General features: G+C 34.5%; 2 protein-coding genes and 1 long non-coding RNA gene across 3 annotated transcripts; 2 read left to right on the top strand and 1 right to left on the bottom strand.

The window, feature by feature from the left end:
* Positions 1-186: 186 nt before the first annotated feature.
* Positions 187-2,469, top strand: LOC140823448 (probable aquaporin PIP2-5). Its single transcript, XM_073184808.1, has 4 exons — positions 187-548; positions 913-1,208; positions 1,922-2,062; positions 2,156-2,469. Exons 1-4 carry the CDS (start codon positions 260-262, stop codon positions 2,273-2,275), a joined length of 846 nt encoding a protein of 281 aa, XP_073040909.1. The 5' UTR covers positions 187-259; the 3' UTR covers positions 2,276-2,469.
* A 3,345-nt stretch (positions 2,470-5,814) lies between these two features.
* On the bottom strand, positions 5,815-21,729 carry LOC140823430 (vacuolar protein sorting-associated protein 53 A-like). Its single transcript, XM_073184776.1, is given in 26 exon segments — positions 5,815-6,358; positions 6,858-6,953; positions 7,032-7,100; positions 9,456-9,518; positions 9,674-9,718; positions 9,720-9,752; positions 10,488-10,581; positions 10,674-10,807; positions 10,891-10,968; positions 11,473-11,538; positions 11,683-11,790; positions 12,057-12,134; positions 13,336-13,395; positions 13,485-13,589; positions 14,014-14,055; positions 14,165-14,347; positions 16,404-16,467; positions 16,957-17,098; positions 17,173-17,333; positions 18,040-18,164; positions 19,301-19,371; positions 20,184-20,334; positions 20,482-20,538; positions 20,769-20,863; positions 21,368-21,443; positions 21,596-21,729. Coding segments are annotated over 25 exon segments (2,478 nt in total). The 5' UTR covers positions 21,426-21,443; positions 21,596-21,729; the 3' UTR covers positions 5,815-6,058.
* LOC140823436 (uncharacterized) lies at positions 7,107-9,379 on the top strand. The gene is made up of 2 exons (XR_012116217.1): positions 7,107-8,246; positions 8,924-9,379. It is a non-coding gene; the product is annotated as an uncharacterized lncRNA (long non-coding RNA).
* Positions 21,730-21,985: the final 256 nt, after the last annotated feature.

The following is a 21,985-nucleotide window of genomic DNA, read 5'->3' as shown; positions in this document are numbered from 1 at the left end:
ATAAGTAAATACTCGGCATGAAATATACATTCGAATGAGTTTTCCACAATTATGCATATATTTATTTTTATATAAAATCTTGTGAAATCAATATATTTTTAAAAATAAAATTCTAAAAATCTAAATTTATAATGATAAAATATTTCCACTCCCACCAAATTTCCACAATAAATACCCCATCCTACTTTCTCTTCTTCTATCACTACTGCTCACTTTCCACCTAAGAAATACACACACTTCCTTATCTACGTAAGGCCAAATGACCAAGGACGTGGCCGAGCAGGGCTCCTTTGCGGCGAAGGACTACCAAGACCCGCCACCAGCGCCGCTGATCGACGCGGCGGAGCTGATGAAATGGTCTTTTTACCGGGCCTTGATAGCCGAATTCGTAGCCACTCTACTCTTCCTTTACGTTACCGTGCTGACAGTGATCGGATACAAGCGTCAATCGGAAGCTGATTTCTGCGACGGTGTGGGGATTCTGGGGATCGCGTGGGCTTTCGGGGGGATGATTTTCGTGCTTGTCTACTGTACTGCTGGGATATCTGGTCAGTTGCGTTGCTTTATTTGTTTTCCCTTCATACTTCTTTTATTAGACTTGTTATGTGTGGATTTTGTATGGACTTGAGCTTTTTTCTTGTTTGATTTCCACGAGAGTTTAATCTGTACAAAGATTTTGCACACGTGATTTTTATCAGGGACAATATTCGAAAAATTCATCGTGTAAGTTGGCATGTTTTGAATTTCAAGAATTCATTCAAATTTTGGTACCAGTTCCATAAGTTGGTGGTTTCTTCTTTTTAGTCCTGGTCTGCAGAGTACCTATGGCACCTGATATCGGAATGTAGTGAAACAATTCATACAACTGTTTGAATTAAGTAAGTGGTTACTTACATATGTATGTATGTATAGGGGGTCACATTAACCCGGCGGTGACATGGGGGCTATTACTGGCTCGGAAAGTGTCGCTGGTGAGGGCGCTGATGTATATGGTAGCTCAATGTTTGGGTGCCATCTGCGGAGTTGGGCTGGTCAAGGGATTCCAGAAATCTTTCTACAAAAGGTACGGTGGCGGCGCCAACGAGCTGCAACCAGGCATCAGCATCGGAGTCGGCTTGGGGGCCGAGATCATCGGCACGTTTGTCCTCGTTTACACAGTCTTCTCGGCCACCGATCCCAAGAGAAGCGCAAGAGATTCTCATGTCCCTGTAAGAAGCACTTTCTCTTTGTGATTGTTTTTTGGATCAACTTGAAGTTCTATGTGATTCTTGAAAATATTCAAGTTTTTGGCCCACAAACTTTATTGAATCCCCAATTCTCCTAGATTGCTAGCTAATCTGCCCTGTTTTCCAAGATTATATATCTACTACTTAAAAGTCAAATAGATTTGAGCAAATGAAAGCCTTCTCTTTCAAACATGGATTTAATATTGTGTTTTCAATTGTTTGACTTGATGCCACCCCAAATTTTGTGAATATAATTATTCTTATTTTTCGACGAGGTGGTGTGTGCGTAATAAAAAGTGGATTGCAAATAACATTAGTCCTATAATATCTAACATGGTCCCGAAATGTAATGTTTGAGTGATTTTGAATCGCTTGCGACCTATGATTTAAGAATAATGAGATTTTAATCTCAATTAAACATAATATAAAAGAGACGTAATGATCAAAATTATGTGTCAAAATTAGGAAATTTGACAAGAAACTTGTGGCTATTAGAGCCTTGAGCCACCAAACCTCAAAAAGTGGCTTTAGAGCCTTAGAGCCAAGGCATCAATTCCACAACCCTTTACCAAAATGTCGAATTAGTAATAATGTAACATGACATTTTGTTCCACTTCTATTATAAGATTCTTCCATTTTATGAATTTTCCGTGTCATATATGATATATTGATCATCGAATGAATTACGAAACTAGGTGTTGGCACCTCTTCCAATCGGATTCGCGGTGTTCATGGTCCACCTAGCCACCATTCCCGTCACCGGAACCGGCATCAACCCCGCAAGGAGTTTTGGAGCTGCAGTAATCTACAACCAAGAGAAGGCTTGGGATGATCAGGTAAACTATATGGACACCTCCAAAAATAATTTTGAAAAAAAACCCAGAATTTTTTTTATAGTTTAATTTAATTTAATTTATTTTATTTTTCAGTGGATCTTTTGGGTGGGACCCTTCATTGGTGCAGCCATTGCAGCTTTCTACCACCAGTTCATATTAAGGGCAGGAGCAATCAAGGCCCTTGGATCATTCAGGAGCAGTTCCCGAGTTTGATCTAAGGGGGAAGAAGTGAGGATCTTCAATTTGTGTCAATTATTAATATATAAATAAATATGTATTTTAATTTTAGAAAAATGTTGTATGGTAAATTTGTGTGGATTTTCTTCAGCTTTCACCATCGAAATTATTCTCCAAGCTTTTGCTATTTTATGGAGGCCTTATCGACAACCATTTAATTGTCGATTTTCCACCATTTGTCCTTGGTGTTTGGCTTTGCATCGCGTTTGATCAGACTTTACATCGTCGTTGTTTTATCTAGCGTTTGATTGAAAATAAATATGTTATTATGAGATTCATCCTATTCATATAAATCAACTCTTTTAAAATCAACCTCCAATTCAGTAGTAAAAGAGTAATTTTTTACTTTGAAATTAACAACTACTGAAGAAATTAAATAAAAAATAAAAAAAATAGAGACCATTCCAGGGTTGTTACATTCACCAATTCCCCTGATTGCACGTATAATCAGAATATAGGGATCGCAAGTCACAACTTCTACTGGTGAAATCATAAATTAGGTAGGAGTGAGGCTATACATGCAATCTGAATTTTCCCATGTCTGTATGTCTATGATTGATTTTTATTTGAAAATATATTATATAATTATCATGAGAACGCCATATGTTTAGGCTGATGACTTATATCTCATGGACATCATATTTTCGGATGACAAAAACTTGTGTGAGACGGTCTCACGGGTCATATTTGTGAGACAGATTTCTTATTTGGGTCACCCATGAAAAATTATTACTTTTTATGCTAAGAGTATTACTTTTTATTGTGAATATGAGTAGGGTTGACCCGTCTCACAGATTATGATCCATGAGACGGTCTCACATGAGACCCACTCTTTTCGGATTTGGCATGAGATATTAAGTTCGAGATCAAATTATAACAAACTCCTCTCAAAACTTAAAAAAAAAGAAGAAAATTCTTGATATTTGGGGGTGATTTTAAATCTGAGAAGAAGGTTTATATAACTATAAATTTATCGATTGTAACAAATTTCTTGTTTGTAGAACCACTACAAGGAATTGAATTTTCGCAGCGCTATATCAACAGCGTGCTTTTAATGCATGCTGTCAATAATGTTATTAACGACGTGCATATTCATTGCGTGCTTTTAATGCACGCTGTCAATAATGTTATTAACGACGTGCCTATCCGTTGCGTGCTGTGGATTCCTATATCCACGACATGCGATGTGCACTGTCGACGCTTGTATCTACATCGTGCGGAGCGCGCTGTGGATTCTTGTATCCACGGCGTGCGTTGCCTGCTGTCGATTCCCATATGCACGACGTGCGATGCGCGCTGTCGATGTCTATATCCACGACGTACAGTGCCTACTGTCAATATCATTATTCGCAACGGGCACAGTTCGTTGTCAATACTTCTGAGTTTCAACCGCTTTTAACTGCGCAGCGTTTGTTGTACGCTGTGAAAAGTCAATTGTGTGCTGCGAAAATTAATTTTTGTTGTAGAAAACATTCTCTTTAGAAATAGAAGAAGACAACAAATGTTTGAATTTGAGACTGAATAGGATTCTCACTAAAAGATATGAACCACAAGGGAGCTCTATACACAGATCACTCAGATAACCCTATTGCAGGGGCACTGGAATTATTAGGGTAAAATTCCACTTCATTTTTTTTCTCAAAATAATAAATTTTAAACTGTAAGCCTATTACTTTTTAGACAAAAAACTTGTGAGACGGTCTCACGGGTCTTATTTGTGAGACGGATCTCTTATTTGGGTCATCTATGAAAAAGTATTATTTTTTCTGCTAAGAGTATTACTTTTTATTGTAAATATGGGTATGGCTGACCCGTCTCAACGATTATGATCCGTGAGATGGTATCACATGAGACTCACCCTACTTTTCAAGTAAATTTTTACCTTCAATTTATGTTTCATAACATTAAAATTTAATATTCACCCTAAATGACCTATGTCTATTTCACAAATAAAATATTCGCATCAGCACGTCCTTAATTTCATCTTAAATAACCACGATCATTGAGATTAGACGTAGATATGATAGATAGATCATCCTCTCGGCCAGATTCGACTAATCCAGTTGCTTCGCCATTCGGTTCAGTGTTTTTGAATTTTCAAGTTGGTATTGAAACACATATTTGAGGATATATAATATATAGTTAGGATTCGAGGACTGGATTGTCAAACCAAATTAGGTATAATTGAAGACTTTTAGTAGGAAGTAGGGCTGAATTGTCCATGTCTACCTTCCACTTGCTACACTTCAAGTGTTCGATGGTATTGTTTGTATTCATAGTCTTGATGAGTATAATGACGGGTGAATTAGTAGAATTTGAAGAAAGTACAATTGTTTGTGCGGAAATTATTTTATGAAATTAATTGTTCTAAATTCTAAAAAAAACAAGTTTACTATGTTCAAGTAAAATTGTATTTAAAGTAATTTATTTGATACTTCGAATGATTCTTTGAGTGATTTTTTTTTTTTTTGTGGGGGGGGGGGGGGTGAATTCTGAATTATTTAAAGCAATATTGAAGAACAAATAGAATGGGTAATTTTGAGTTGAGAAATTTCATGAACTCTTGAAACCGCAAATATGGAATTTGGAAGAAGTAATATAAATAATTTTAAGTTTTGAGCACGTGTATTTTTTTTTATTAGTAAATTTTGTTTCGTGATGTCTCAAAAGAGAGATAATAGTTTAAAAAAAATGCAAGATGAAATAAACTTTAAAAAGGATAAAATAGCCGTTTCTAATTATACCAAAATAAAGTTAGATATATGCTCCGGAAAAAAAAAAAGAAAAAAGAAAAATTAGACATCTCCAAAAAAAAAAAAAACAAAGATTCGATATTCTTTCAACAAAAATAAATAAAAAAGGTTAGTCATGACTATCCGAGATGAGATTCAAAAAACAAAATAATAATGTTAATAATAAATTTAGATAAAAAAATATTAGCCACTCTATATAATGCTACATATTAAATAAATGTCATTCAAATTTATGATCTTTTCTCTGCATATTAAAAAATAAACTTCTTACTCAAAAGTCAAAAAAAACAAAAAAAAAAAAACAGAAACACATAATGCAATGTTATTTTAACAGCAGAGTCATTTTTTTTAAAAAAAATCAAATTTATCTAAGTTATTGACCCATTATCTTCCGATTTTTAATTCACTATCATTTAATTTTAAGTATAATTTATACACAGTTGTGACATGTTTTGACATTAATCGAAAAATAGTATCATCTTAAATCTATAATTAATTAGAATTTCTCCGTTCGAATTCATCAATCCAATAACCTAATTTTTTTTTTGGTATTTTTGGTGCGTCAACGAAGCTTGATCTCGTTAAAATGTTAATCAATCAACACACCAAGATATTTTTTGATAATTCAAATAAAAATAATACTTGAACTTAAATTATTTTTAATTTTTAATCATACTAAAACTATATACATTTATTCGTTAAAAAAAGAGTACATGCATTTCAATATAAAAACTTCGACTTTAATCTATTCCATCGAATTAAAAAACTTAAAACTATGATGATTAAAATCAAGCAAGTAATTTACAGCCAAAGAAAAATTTGAATTTACCCGTACAAAAAAATGCCTGCGGCTTAATGTGAACCGTTAAACCAAAAATCCCATTACAACTCCACAACTGCAGTACAATTTCTACCCCAGGGGAAGGGCTGATAAAGTTATCAGAGGCTAATTCTGATCTTCAAAAGAAACAGAAATGAACCCAATGTGAAAAGGAGCAAACATATATTATCCGATGAAAAGCTTTCTGAATGCCCCATCTTTTCTATCTTTGGTGGTTGATTCAGTTAAAGCTAAGAATCTGCGGATTCCTGTTGTGGCAGCACCTCGCCCTAGCGCAGCTGCTCTAGCCACGATTTCTTCCTTCAGTGGGATGATCCCAGGTGCGATTGGATTAGCTATCACGGGTGCTGCCACCATGGTGTTGGGTGCAGATGGGATGACAGTCTTTAAAGATGTTTGATATGTCCCTGCCCCACGTTTGTTGTAGTCGTCGAGTATGGTTTGTTGATCAGTCCTTTTGAGGCCCTAGAGAAGAAGGTAATAAAATGAGATGACGTGAGAAAGTCAATGAAAATGCCTGATTCGAAAGTTTGGAAAGAAATCCAAATTTTCAATGCATACAAGCAAACAAACAAATAGCAATAGATGATACTTTAATGGCAAAACTGCGCATTCTTATGAAATTGAAGGGGAGAATGTCAATGCTGTTAATTTAATTTTTAACAATGTAAGAACGCCTAGTCAACATATTCAATTCTTTTGACCTAGTTTCTGAAGAGAGAAAAATTTGAATAATAAACAGAACAGCTGATTAATTTTTTTTTTTTAAAAAAAACTAATGGACACATTAGTACTTTCTAGCCGGAAGAATAAATGTGTTGACCTGACGAAACCAACATATTAACAAATAAAAGAAGGATAAGACACCCTCCATAAGGTGACAAACAACAATGCAAACTTATAAAATTCTTGATTCTGAGACAGAATAATAGATCCCAATTATTCGAAATCAATAGAGAACTACCTTCAGGTCCAGAATCCGTTGGAACTCTGAAGGTGTACCCTCAGGCAACAAAGCACAATATGTATCTGCCACAGAGTCAGTTGAGGACAATATAACCTGCATAGCATGTAAATGATCATGTTCTCCGAAAATGTAAAAGAAAAGAACATGTCCAATCATAAATCTAAATCACACCTTTAGCAGAGCTTCAGCTTTGCTCATTTCACGACTCACAAATTTTGAGTAACCAGCAGCTACAGATGTCTGTTTAGAGAAAATAAAGGTTAGTTGTTAAAGATTTATCTAATGGGAGGAGAGGAGTCAAAAATATAATTTTCTAAAAGATTTTATTCTCTCTAGATCTATGGGCTACTAAACTACTTTACTTAAAAGTACAGTCCTAATTCTTTTGTAGAAACCGAACCGATCTAGGATGGCCAATGGAGACAATGAGAGGCAAACATAACTATCCTCAGGATACATAAAAAAATTGAAATCCATTGATTTCATTATATTTTATTTTTTATAATGAAACAATAAATCAAATCTTAAATCCACACATTTATTATTTATACATTAGTAATACAAAGTATAATGAATTTCAAATAACACCATTATTAGGTGAACTTGAAATCCATTCTAATTAACATGAAATACTATATGAGAAATGAATTTAAAGTTTATGGTTTTGCTTATCTAAACAACAAAAAATACATTGAAAATCAATGAATTTGAAATTCATCGATCCAAACGCAGCCTTATTTTATTAAGATGCAAAAATAGTGGTGGACAATTAATAGATGTTTGGGTTCCTTTTCATGGGTTTAGAAGCGAAGAGTTACTGACAAAATAAAGGTGAAAGTAGAGTAAAAGGCGAGATGATTTCATTGCTTCTTTGTGAAAGAAATGTTCGCATATCTATGCATTAAAATAAGTAGCAAATAACGGGTCTACTTGGAATCTCCATACCCGTCGTGTATATTTTGAGGTAACATGGACAAACTTTATCTCAACAAATTGATAAGTTGACTATTCAAAAACAAAATATATACGGGGAACCTTAAGTTCACGGTTTATTGCTAAGAGCCAGCTCACGATCCACAACAAGGCAAAGCAATTTTGTAGAAGGTTCACCAATAAGTCATTCAACTCATGCCAGTGTTTATCCAAGAAAAACTAATGGCGGTTATCTTTATGTAAACATAAAAAAAATATGCAACAGAACATTAAAAAATTGCCATAATAAACGTAGACAATTTGGTTCACATAGACAATTTGATTCACATGAGTTAAAAACTCAGGAAAACTCCAGGAATACTTGATCTCGAGGTGACAAGGATTCGCTTCCAATATTTGGAGGCCAGAGCCCATGAAGGTTTGTACCAGGGAGCAGGGGAATTGGAAGAATTAGTTTCAACTGAGGGCCAGGGACAATCAGTCACAGTAGATTAGTGACGCAATCTACTGGAATCAAAATATGTGGAATACCATAGAAGTATGTAAAAAATCCATAGTTAAGAGTTATTTGGACTAAACTCGTACGATTTCTCAATTAGTTGTGTATACCTAATTGTGTACATATATATAGAATAAGTCTGAACTAGAAGCAAACTGATAGATAGATAAATAAGTACTAGACAAGGTGTTTTCCAAACGCATAAATTAAGCGTCAACATGCATGTGGTGCACCATAAAACCAAATACTTGATCAAGTGGAAGGGAATTCCCGATTATCTGATATAATAATTAGATCGAATGTACGCCATATTATTTTATTACTTATAATCTCTTTCTTTTTTGTTATTTCTATCTCCTTTGTCTCTTGATCTGTCGCTTTCCTTATTTCCATCACTTTCTTCATTATTTCATCGATCGACTGCAACCTCCCATCATCTCATGCCAGTTTGGGCTCAAGAAATATTTTCATTTTTAAAAAATAATATTGATAAAACACACGTAATTTCATAGTTAGTTAAGATCTATTTGGAGTCAACACACGTAATTGCTTAGTTAGTTGTGTTGATACTCACGGGAAATTTAGGGTCCGATCCCAACGAACGTCACTAGTTCAGACGTGGAAGAATTAGTTTCAACTGAGGGCCAGGGACAATCAGTCACAGTAGATTAGTGACGCAATCTACTGGAATCAAAATATAAAAGTGATGTCAAATTAAAAAACCTACTATTTCACCAGCTAATATGACTAACTAAAAGACTTTAAATGATGCATTATCCAATAATTTATGGGGCACAAAACGTACGTGGAGTTGCAAACATTATTAGATCACAAGTCGACAGGAACAAAAGCTGGATAATTCAATCAAAGCATAGAGGAACAAGCAGCTAAATTCCTAGTGGATATCGTCCATACGGGTAAGAAAGCAAAAAAACTTCACCTTTGTTCAAGTTAAGCCCAAAAAAATCGGAAACTAAGTGCTCGTTGACCAATACATGGATGAACAAGCAGGAAACTTTAGGACGTTAGGAACAAATGCAAATCAAGCATAGATTTAGCTTTCATAAGCTTAAAAAAAAAACACAAAAATATATGAATTTTGATCCTCGGTATATTAAATATGCAATTATGAGTGGCTACCTGTAGCCAAGTTACAATCGTACCTTTTTCCCAAGGGAAGGAACATCTAAAAGAATTGTTTTTACAGCTTGTGTATCTAACAACATCTGCAGGTTGCACAATAAAAGCACCTTAAATTAGAAAATGCTACATGAATGCAATATGCTTTTTCGGTTTATTACATGTCAAACAGAGTATAACCCACTGGACCAATTCCTTTTTTTTTGGGGGTGGGATGGTGGAGGGGAGAGGGAAAATTTACTTGTTGGGCTCCTGTTTCTGATATTTGTTTGCATTTGAATATGTTGAAGGTAAAAGCGTGGGCCAAGAGATGACGCAAGCTGCAAAATCCTAAAAGTATGAGCACTTAATTAACGGAAAAACAGTAGTAATATAACCTGACACAAAATGAATTAACTCTGATAGATCAATCTTTGCAGATGATACGTTCACAATTGAAAGTATATGCATAAGCCTACAGAGTCTCTAGCCCCAGCAATCCACTTTCCTAATTGATTTATTGGCATCAACCAGGGAAAACAGTGGGAGGGATCATATACTCTCCGCCACACCCCTCACTTTAAGTGTCCCACTACAAGAATTTGTATATATGAGTCAATGAGATCTAACATACAAGTATTCAATTGACTTCACACATTAGGAAGGCCACACACTAGTGAGACACAGAATATTCCAAGATGAATAAAAAAACCAAGTTATACACAAATATCATGCTAGGCCATTTTTTATAAACCCATTGTGCTCGAAACAGAGCTATGTGTTGTCTGAAAGTAACCCAATTAACTTCTCGACCACTTTTGTTTTTAACCAAAACCAGTCCGGGTCAAGTTAACGGTTCATCATGAAAACTCAAGGTCGCTGATGTTATTTTAAAATAAAGCCATGCATTTAGAAGAAATAAACAGTGAGAATCACTCAAACGTCTTGATCAGAACATTTGCTTCTCGTACAGTCGAGTGGTAACAATTTTTTGGCGAAATTCCCGAAATCTATAAATTCAAATTGAAGAGCAAGATATAATGTGGATTAACATGAGATTATACCAGCACATTTACCTTATCAAGAAAGAATTGGAAATATATAGGAGAAAGAAGGTTTCCAAGTACAGGAATGCTAGCAGTCAGGATTGTATTTATATTATTTACATACCTGCAGGAATATCATCAAGGTTAACATTAAAAAAGAAAAACAGAAACAGATTAGGATTTTGAACAACAAGCATATCCATAAAGCCATCTTACTCCGATTGGTCACCAACACTTTCAAGCGTGCCCCAAGGAACACGTGTCATTGCAGCCATTTCAACATCAAATTTAGTTTCTATACCATTCACGAGAGTTATCAATGCTTTTGTTATAACTGCTGAAAACTCGTCCTGCACAATGTAGTGATAGGTAGGTGAGAGAGGTTGGTATGAAGGGAGCAACTGTATAATGAGGAATATGGTATTTTTCCTACCTGCACTTCAGACATATCAATCCTGTCCACAAAGACAGGATCAACTATTTTGGACACATTTTCGGCCAATTCCCCAGACTGGAAAAAATTCAAATATTAGTAGCACAGACAACAAAAGGAAATTGATACGAAGTAGACGAAATAATGCACTGATAATATAGTCAAAAAGGGGGCAGCCACAGATAAATAGATAAAATGGAAAAAAAGAAATAGAAAACGAAATAAAAGATGCATATGTATTAATGACAGAGTAGTTATCATTACACTCTCTCAGGTTTACACGAGCACAGATACAGCAGAATAGGTTAAATCTCCAATCAACCTCTATCAAACTACAGGTCAATCTGAAAATGCTAGCTAAAACCTTAGATGCCTTCTCATATGAAATAACTATCACACAGTCAGGTGCCAGATCTAACAAGTAATAAGTTCACTTGATATTGGATACAGTCGTGTGATTGACTTCATGGAGAACACCAAACATTTCTACAAAGCCCAATTGAGTTGGTTGTCTGAAATACAATATTTTGATGATAGTCTATATAGAAGGATTACAAATTAATATGATGATTGAAAACTAACCGTTTTGTGGCAATATTCAGCTGTATTAACTATATAACAGATCACACGTTCATCCCTGTCGGATGTCTGCAGAAAAAAAACCATCAGCGAAAAATACGGAAAAAAGCCAACATTTGAACGAGAACGATAAAAAACTAGAGAAGAAAAAAAAGTTTGCTTAATTTGACCAATAACTAACACAAAACACATAAAAAATTAAAAAATAAGTACCTTTATTTGACCATCCATTCCTGTAGCAGCAGCTACAATTCCTGTACCACCCTTGGGGAGTTTGGCAAAAAGTTTTGTTGCATATGCTTTAAGAATTCTTTCAAATACCTGTTTACAGATTTAAGGATTCTTGAAAAACATATATAATGGAAGTAAAGACACACCTTTAATATGATAATGTGTAAGGCCCTATGGTCCATTTTAAAGTATTTTAAACCCTTTTTCCGCTGCTGTTTTAAATAAAATAATTATTGTTTGATAATTGATTGTCATTAGAGTAAAAGGACCTCACATAATGTGTACTCCTTAAATGAAAATCATAATAAACTCTACCTACTTCAGGCCAAAGCACAAGCCTGGAGACAAAGACGCACCTTTATCAGATTAAAGAGTGTCTGTTTTTTTGTCAAAGCACTGCATCGCTTTAAAGTCCTCCTTATAATCAAAAAAACCTTCACATAACAATCAAGGATTTAGAACAAGCATTACTCTAATCGAGAATAAAGATGCAAGAAATAAAAACAGAGCTGGAAATCCTAAAAAGCATTTTAGAAGGTATGAAAATCATACTCAAGATGAGAGATTAAATCACGGAGAACAGAACATGCCGACGATAAATCTCTAGACTAAGTCCTTCGACAAAAAAATGCAGCACAATTTTGAAATCGTGTTGTTGCGTTTAACATGGACTACATTATTAGACATGTATTATACTTTTCTTCCACTTCAAGAATTTACTATTTTGTAATTTATTCCGTGTTTCGTTTTGCGGGGAAGGACGGAGACCAAGCAAAAAATAATTAATCCTGTGTATGTCAAAGGACAATTTTATTGAATCACGTGAAAAAACATGAACATAATTTGTAAATGATTTACTAACATATGACCTACGTCATAATAGTGTGGATTAACTGATTCACTTAATGTCATGTTAAATAACAGGATATCATAGTAGTAGATTGGGATAGTTTAGAAGTTGAAAACAAAAAGTCCCGAGTTTTTGAATAAACTGGAATAAGTGAAAGATACACAGGGAAAACTAAAGAATTTTCTGAAGAAAATCTCTTCACAACTGTAAGAACAAAGATTTATTTCATCTAACTGAAGTTGAGCAAAGGTGTGATAGTTGAGAGCATGAGCGAATCACAAACTTATTTTATTTTACTGCTAGGTAAGACTCAGAAATCAAAGTGGCATGAGTTCAATTCAGGACACATGAACCTTCTGATAAAAAATAGGTGGAGCAGGTACAAATAGAAAAAACATAATGAAAGATGAAGGGAGACCAAAAAGGAAATATTTCATCTCCGCGTGATAAGTGAAAATATTGAATGTCCTGAAACCTAATATTTTGCAAAATGATCACTTGCACAATGCAGCCTACGGCAGATTAACTTTATCAATGTAAGGCTTGACACCACCAAGTGAATTCAGATTCCAACAACTTATTAAGAGAGAAGAAACAGACTTGGCATATTGAAAAAAGGAAATCAAGTCCAAGAATCAGCTTATGTTTTTCATCAACCTATTTGACTGTATTTACTTTCTTGGGAATAATAAGCAAATGCAACAACATCATTGAATGGTAAAAAAAGGGTTATCATCTACTAGCTTTACAAAACATATTTTTCATTAGTATTCCCATTTGTTTACCTGCATGCTGCTAGATAAAATGTTAGTTTGGCTTCCCTCCTCAGTTTCCCAAGTTTCTTCCTGTAGCATATAAGATATAGAAATGCCCATTAGTGCAGAGATAAAACAGGCCCACCACTTGCACATTGTCAGGAAGTAGGAAACCTAACCTGGATAAGTTTCTCCAAATGTTCCAAAAGGGTCTTCTCTTCCAGTTCCACATATACTGTCAAGTAAGGTTCAAAGCATGATGAAATGATCCCTTGAAAATTGAACTGCAGCATAAAACAGTGCAATCAATATCACAAAAAATTAAGCAGGAATTTTCAGGTTAAAATCTGAACGAGGATCGAGCTACAGACTATAAATTCAGTGCACAAGAACCAGAACCATATTCAACACTTTTTTTGCAATAGATTGTCGTCGCCCTGATGCAATACAAGTTTGGAGGCTGTATTCAAAGCTCAAAATTATTTTTTTAGAAAATATTTCACATAAATTTGCCTATGACTCACAGATGAAAAATCAACCCATTTGAAAGAAAAAAATTACATGATTTTTTAAGCTTACTCTATCAAATGCACAATAAACAAACTAAACAATACAATCATAGCAAACAAGTAGAAGACAAATTCTAGTTACGAGATAAAATTTGGTTTCTTGGTGCACCATGCACAAGTGCCGAGCAAGGGAACTTACCCCAGCACCAGGAATAGATAAATCTTTGTGGCCATCTTGATCCTGGCTTGAGAAGAAGTAAGTGCGTCAACAAGTAGCATGAACTGCATGATGTAGCCAATTATATTGACTAGTGGTATCTATCAACTTAATCAATTAATAATGAAGCCACCTCATTCTCACTTCCAAGATGTGCAGCAAGCTTTTTCTCATATTTCTTTCGAATGTCTGAAACAATCTGATTGTTACTTTCCACTTTATCTTCCACATTGTCACTTTCTGATTCTCTGCTCCGACTTCCACCTCCAAATTTTTCTGCTAATTCTTCCTCAAATTCAAGAGTACGTTGCAATGCCTGTTGGACGTCAAACATTAGAAGCATAAAAGGTAAAACTACCACAAGTTAGCTATTATTAGGTCCATTGAGCATAAATGTTAGCATTTTGATGTGTCGATTTTGCATGTTATTTCACGTCGTTTTGAGTCCGTTATTGCATGATTGTCTATGTTGTGTCCATATCTTATTCATTTATTTTATAGTTTGTGTATTTGAGTCAATCCTCAATTGAATTGTTTGTTTTGTAGGCAAAAGTGGCAAAAAGATGACATATACGTGATGAAGTCCAAAACCTGGCAGAGCACCTTGCACTAATTCGGTAAAAAATGACTGCTCCTGCTCACAACTGAAGAAAAACAAAAGCGAGAGCAGAATATGACCGCCCTAGCACAGCTTGAAGACAGAAAAAGTTATGCAGATCTCACGCAACAAGACTTTAGAAAAGAAACAGGGCAAGAAATCACAAGAAAGCATGGCAAATGTATACTAGCTTTGTGTGGGACCCCTCCATTGACAATTAGAAGCAAATCAAAGAATGTGGAAGCACTTGTCCTTATCTTGGTGTATCTCAATTTTTAGGAAACAACTGGACCAACTTAGTTTCTTGAGAAGAGGGCCACGGTTTCCTGGATCCGGTGGTACAAGAGAAGGGAGAAAAAGATGGTTGCATCAAGGAGCCGGAGGAGGCAGAAACTGAAGGAGAACACACAGCCGAGCAAGAGAGCAGCTGAGGAACAAGAACTCCAACCAGTGTTTTATTTCTTTTCTTTTAGTTATGATTGAAGACTGAATTGTATTCTAAAACATACTTGACTATGTTATTGTATTTTTATTTCATCTTTGGAGTATAATCAACTTCGAAGTGATTTTATATATTATAATTGAGACCGAAATGAGTTTTTATAACATGATAGAATAACAAAATACATGATCTACAACTTGCATAGACATATGAAGTTGGATACATGTTGATAGTCATAGACCGAAAATAAAAAACTAGAGGATTCCATTGTTCGTTGAAGCGATTGCAAATGTTAAATAACAAAGACATTTGGTTACTGCATTTTGTTAGTTAAATAAATATAATTTAACATAGTATAGTGATAGATTAGGGAATTCCATAAAAAACATGGCTTAAGAATTGAAATTCAATGGTTAGAGAAGATTAAGTTGTAGGTGAACCGAGATCCGAACAATTATTTGATATTATTTTATTTTCAATTATTTTGTTTGTTTCATCTTTTTATTTTATTTTATTTTAATTTAGTTTATAAATTAATTTAATTTTCGTTGTAATTAACTAACGAATTTTCTGTAGGAACGATACTTGTACTCCGTACACTATATTATGACTTGACTTGTGCACTTGCGATTTATTCGAACTTAAAAGAATAATTTTATTGAGGAATTTACTGTGTGAGAATGTTCGATCACCTATGATGATCCACAGACAGTGTGTCCCCCATGAAAAAGCCACATAGAGAGGCTCACAATCTCAGACTATATAACCACCGCAACCTGACCTACAAGGTGGACTTTGCAGAAATAGGACTTCCACAAGGGACCGGAGCATGTCAAATAATAATGATCAAACTTTATTAACCTTTGTCCCTGGGATGAGCAAGAGACAAAAGGCTCAACCAGGAGTGCCAGCAAACACCATACCCAGTAAACATATTTCAGATGGCCAATGTTTAATTGGTGAAAGAGACCACCAATATTTTGGTAAAAATGCCTAGGAAATGAGAAATCGATAGCTAATCAAAATTGTATAAGACTGATGACATGAACACACACAAACAAAAAGAAAAAGAAAACCTGAAAGATTATTAAAGATAAACCAGTATAAATTAAATTTCAGATGTATAGCAAACAAGAAGCAAAGCTTAATAAAATTACAGACAATGATGCATGCACGTGATTCTCAATTGTTGAGAATTTAGAGTATGCATCTCTGGTAATTCAATGTACAAGAACATCACTTCTGACAATTTGGTTACTGCCCACTTAAACAATTGACGGTAAACTTAAAACAATTTGAAAACTTTACAACAAGATATTAAAAGGATCTCACCACTAATATTGTTCCTACATCTGGCTTTTCTTTAAGATTATTGAGAATCTCCACCATTTGTGTCCTGGAGTCACAGAGAAACCAATGCAAGGTCAGAGTTTTATGAAAATCTCATGAAAAGTTTTACAGCATTGTTATTAGATTTATTTTCAAAGTCTCTACAACAGCAAGCTTGGAAACATCACACAGACCATCTCATAACAAGCTTTCAAGTAAATATCCCACATAAGCAGCATATATATAAATATGATAAAATCATCTTTATAAACACCATACTAGAAACATATCTGGAAGTAATCATAAATCATCACCAAGCACAGAAAAAAGATTTGTCTAGGTTTTGATGTAAAAATTAAGTGTCCGAGATTGCTGCTACAGCCATTCAATAGTCAACAAATTGAACACACCAAAAGCTAAATACTTGCTCACTCGCAGTTATTTGGCCAGATACCAACACATTAATCAGAAAATCATGTGACCAAGGAGAAAATTTTGAACAGGAAGCTTCCTAGAGAATTATACCAGAAAACGCAAATGAAGGTAAGTCACCAACCTTGTCAATTTGCAGAACTGGATGCAGAGCAGATAGGGAACATGCCATGAAGATGGAAAAAGTTTCCAAATCTCTTCATTGGTTCTCAGTCGACGCTTGATCCAGGCATACCGTCTTTCTGTTTTATCCAGCTTTGCTAATTCTGTCAAATATAAGATATATCAAATGAACGTAAAAAATCAATAGAATGCCAGGACAAAAATTTTATTTGCACACCAGCTCCCTCAAAAATTTGTTGATATGAAGTAAGTTCCCTGCTGCAAAAATTCTTTACTAACTCTTCCCTGACTGATGGTTCTAAAGCATCGACAACTAGACAAGCATCTGATAGCTGCTGCAGTAGATGAGTTTCTTCTGTCTCTTTTCCTGTCCCTAAGCTGTGGAGAATTGATATCGTGAAATTTTAACAGAACAGAGAAAAAAGGGAAGAAAGCATAGGAGGAAAAATGGCAAAAAGAAATACGGTGGAAGATGCACATTCTACAAAAAATGAAACTTAACCCAAAATAAGTTTGGTACAAAGCAAACAAACACCGTCATCAATTCATTTTACAAAGAAAAGTTTACACAGTACTCACCACACCTATCTAAAAAAAGTTACAAAAAACGTGTCATAACAAGATAGCAATTACGCTGGAAATAAGGAAAAAACAGAAAGCAATTTCAGAACCATGTTTTAAAATGGTAATTTTTTTTATAATTGTTTTAAAATGTATTGATATATAATATGCAGTACGTTTTCACATACTTCTACGAGTATATCTAAAATCTTGCAGTAATAATTCTAATAAGAACTTTTGCATTATTACACATTACGCATAATTTCGCGGTGATAATTCTATCAAGAACTTTTGAGTTATTACACATTCAGCATTCTCTCTATTTTATTTCCTTCGCAGCAAAGCTTACGGCTACTTTGCCTCAACATTAATGACTGGTTGTGATGCCAAAATAGATATAGGAAAGGAAAATGATAGTATTTAAACAGACTTATAATTCCTGAAATTAGCTTATCGCAAGACTTGAAGACAAGATATAGAAGCAGCATTCAGGATTGATCTACAGCTATCAAATACAACAAACCTGGAGAAATCTGAAAACACATGTGACTTTAGTATTTGTTTGATGCTCTTAAATTTCTCCCGAAGTTCTGTAATCTTTGGAACATCTCTGTAAGCATCAAAGTGACCGCATAACTGATTGACGGCCTGAAATGCATTGCAAACCCATGAATTATGCAAAAATATACAATGGAGTAAATTTGCACAGATAATGTCAATCAATAATATATAACAAGAAACTAACATAGATGCATAGTTACATCAAAGGTAAAAAGAAACTGTAAATTAATTGCTTGGAGTGTTCCTAAACCATTCAACACTGTTGAAGCAATGATAAGTTTTAAAATTATGTATAAAAATACAAACTATTAGAGAGCACAAGATGACAGCCGCATATTAAAATTAAAATTCACAATTACCATGTACCCATTGCAATTAATAGTCCAATCTGATATACTTATTTTTATACAATGCCCCAAGATAAACTTCTAGAACATGCTAATCATGTGGCGATGAATGTAGGTCTGCGAGTGCTTAAAACAGCATGTCACGGTCCATGCAAGAATTGAAGCCAACTACATGTAGATAAATAAAATTTGGACCAGAAAACTTTTAATCATTATCAAGTTCAAATGTGATATCAGTTATCCAAAAATTATCTCACACATGCAACGTCTAAGTTTGAAGCTATAATTTTTTATTTTTCTAGATTCATTCTAATGTTCAACCAATTATAATACCCAAACGGCGTAGCATCTATTAGTTTGCTTCATTCTTACAAAAAATGATAATTCTACCATAAATATACGATAGTTTGGATGGAATTTATGTCGAATTTAATTGCATTAGGAAAGACTCTTGATTGTTTTACATCATGACCTCGACCGACTTTTAAATGTATCATAATTGCTTCCCAATGATAAAAGTGTTGTAATCAACCAAAAAAATTTAGTTAGAAAAGAGTTACTGGATGACCTCCTTACCTATAACCTTACACCATAAATTATATGAGGTATTTAATATTTATTATTGTCAGAAGAGATATTTTTTCTAAAGCCTTGAATGAAAATTCTGTCTTTACTAATCATTAACAGCCAATTGACCTAAAGGAGCTCCATATTTAAATAAGCTAATATTCTGTATCAAGTTATCAACATATTCCAGCCCTGAAAGATGTTTCTAAAATAGCAAGTTAAACCTGAAATAGAACGAGAAGTCCACGTATATAAAACGCGAGGATTATTAGATAATCGAAGACAAGCTGGTACGCAGTTGTTTAGTACCTCAAGCTGCGCAGCTGCCTCCTTGTATTGCCTTTTGGAAGCCATGACTTGGAGTTGTTCTACGGCAGAGACTGCATGCAAAACAGAGATTGCATTAATTCTAACAGAATCACATAATTAATTAACTCGTATTTGATTTTCTTTCTTAGTATAAAGGAATGGTTCCCAGTTAAACCTTGGTGCAGTTGCCGACATAGATTCCATAAAATGAAAATTGCCCAAACAAACTTTTAAAAGGAAGATGGTGCTGTTTGGTTGATATGTTCTACCCTTTTTCGAAAGTTTGTTTTCTTTTTGTCCCCAAAAAAATTACTTTCAAAGCACATCATGTGACATAACACACATCATTTTCAACCACAATAATCTCACAAGTGACTCGAACAATTCATATTCAAATCAATCATTGCATACAATATCAGTCAGGCTACAAAAAATGTAATTCGAACTCCACCTTACGTTCCACCGATATTCTTTAAAATTTTCACATTGTGGTCGGACATCAAACATGTAATTCAAACTCCATTTTATATTCAACTGATATTCTTTAAAATCATAAGATGTGAGAGGTGCGAGTGAATCAAACACAACCAAAAGATCCAAGCACAACTTCAATTGCCAAAAAAAGAAAATGTGGTGAAACTTAAACAAAATGAAAAGCATAAGGATCTCGCTAAATAATATCAAACCCGAAAAGTAAAAATAAAAACAAAATATTTTTAAAAATTTAACCTTGAATCAAGCATATCTGCTAAAACATGATGAAAATTCAACAAGAAAGCTATTATTTAAAAAACTGTACAGCAAACAAGCCTAAATACAGCGAGATCGTGGGGAGTCTGGGGACAAACTCTTTCCATAAAGAATCAAGAGTAAGACAACTAACCTAGCATTGTAAGACGATGAAGGGCAGTAATTGTGGTCGTTATATGCTTCTTTGCAAAGTCAAGTTTCTTAATGTCACGGCATATTTCCTGAACCATTGTTTCACTTTGCTCTGCTTTTGTTTTTATTTCTCTAATTTTACCAATGAGTTCCTGTTCATATGGTAGAAAACAGATAAACAAAGAGAAATGATGTTGATATAACGCTGCTGCGAAAAATGATGACCAAATCATGAAAAGTGCAAAGAAACTTGTGCCAAGGAAATAAATGGTGTGATGGGAAATTAGGTATTAGCGGACCTGAACCGCGTGAGTGGCTGCAGCAAGTTCCTCCCGGGCCTTGCTTCCTGAGTTACTCTAAACATAATATCAAGTCCAAATAAGCCAAACAAACAGAAATATTCTCCAAAGCGGAAAAGACATGTTCTGATACAAGCAGGATTTCAGTGATTTCAATCATCCTCACGCAGCTATATATAATATAATAAAATATAATGTAATGTAATATCGAATAATATAATACAATATATTTGTTGAATTACATAGTGCATGAATCCAAGAGAAGAAACAGTAAATGAAATACCAACCTGCTGACGAACAGCCGCTAAAATCTCAGCATCCACTCTACGAATTTCAACGTGTATTTTCTGCATAAGTGGATCAACACCAGATAGAGATGCCTCTGCACATCACCAATCATTGGCAGAGTCAGAAGTACAATCTTTCCAGAAATCAAATAAACATATGCAGGTTTGTGCTACAGGTTTCACAATAAAAACTCTATAAAGCACGCTTATTGAACCGAGGATCCATCAAGTTACTCGAAAGATTGAATTTTTTTACTTCCATATAGCTGTAACATCCTGGTCCAGCATGCTAGAAGCTTCATGTCCTGGATCTCTTCAAATAGAAAATGACAGAGATAAAAAAAAACACAGCTCGAATACTCAAATTTTCTAGACCACCAAGTTCTCCCACATGAATACGTGAACCGATAGCCTCCTAGTGGATACTCAATTTTATAGGCCACCAAGTTCTTCCGATAAATTCCACGTGAAATTCTTATGAAAAAACTGCATTTCTCAATAAAATTCTAACAGCTAATAAGACCTCACTGGTTTACCCAGACATATAAATATGTACACAGAAAAATTCCCATTCATAGGCATGAAGTTTTATCTGTGACCTGTGGGAAACATCTGGTTGATGTAATCTAAAGCTCTCTGCTTGTCTGTCTTCGCCATTTTTTCTCGATTTATAAGCTGGAAACAATCAACAGTACATTAATCAGCAACCACACAGAAGTCAGAACGGTGGGAACTCAACCAATGGATCCGAGTAAATGCATTTGATCTACAAATTCACCAAATTTGATCGAAATTTCCCATAATTTTTTCAAATTGAAGCCGATTACCTCGTGAATCTTCAGTGGTTGAGCAGTGTCGACAGGTTAGAATCGCAACTGTTTTGCGATCAAGAAGGGAACCTGTAAGTGCAAGCAAAATCAGACGTTTTCGTACTCGAGCGAATGAGCGGTTCGTATGAGCCCATATACCGATCAACGAGCCGGGTCGACCTGAAAGGGATATAAAAGTAATTCCGTAAAAACAAAATAGATAATTAAAGAAAACTGAGAAAAGTTATTAAAAAAAATTTGGGAGGATTGTCGAAAAATACCCCGTGAAAACTTAAAATGTGTGCTCATCCCCAATTAATGAAAGGCAAAAACTTGTGTGAGATGTTCTGACGGGTCGTATTTGTGAAACAGATCTCTTATTTGGGTCATCAATGAAAAAATATTATT

This window comes from Primulina eburnea, chromosome 1, assembly GCF_022965805.1.
Source record: "Primulina eburnea isolate SZY01 chromosome 1, ASM2296580v1, whole genome shotgun sequence".
Classification (NCBI taxonomy): Eukaryota; Viridiplantae; Streptophyta; class Magnoliopsida; order Lamiales; family Gesneriaceae; genus Primulina; species Primulina eburnea.
This window is presented reverse-complemented; position numbering and strand designations above follow the sequence as displayed.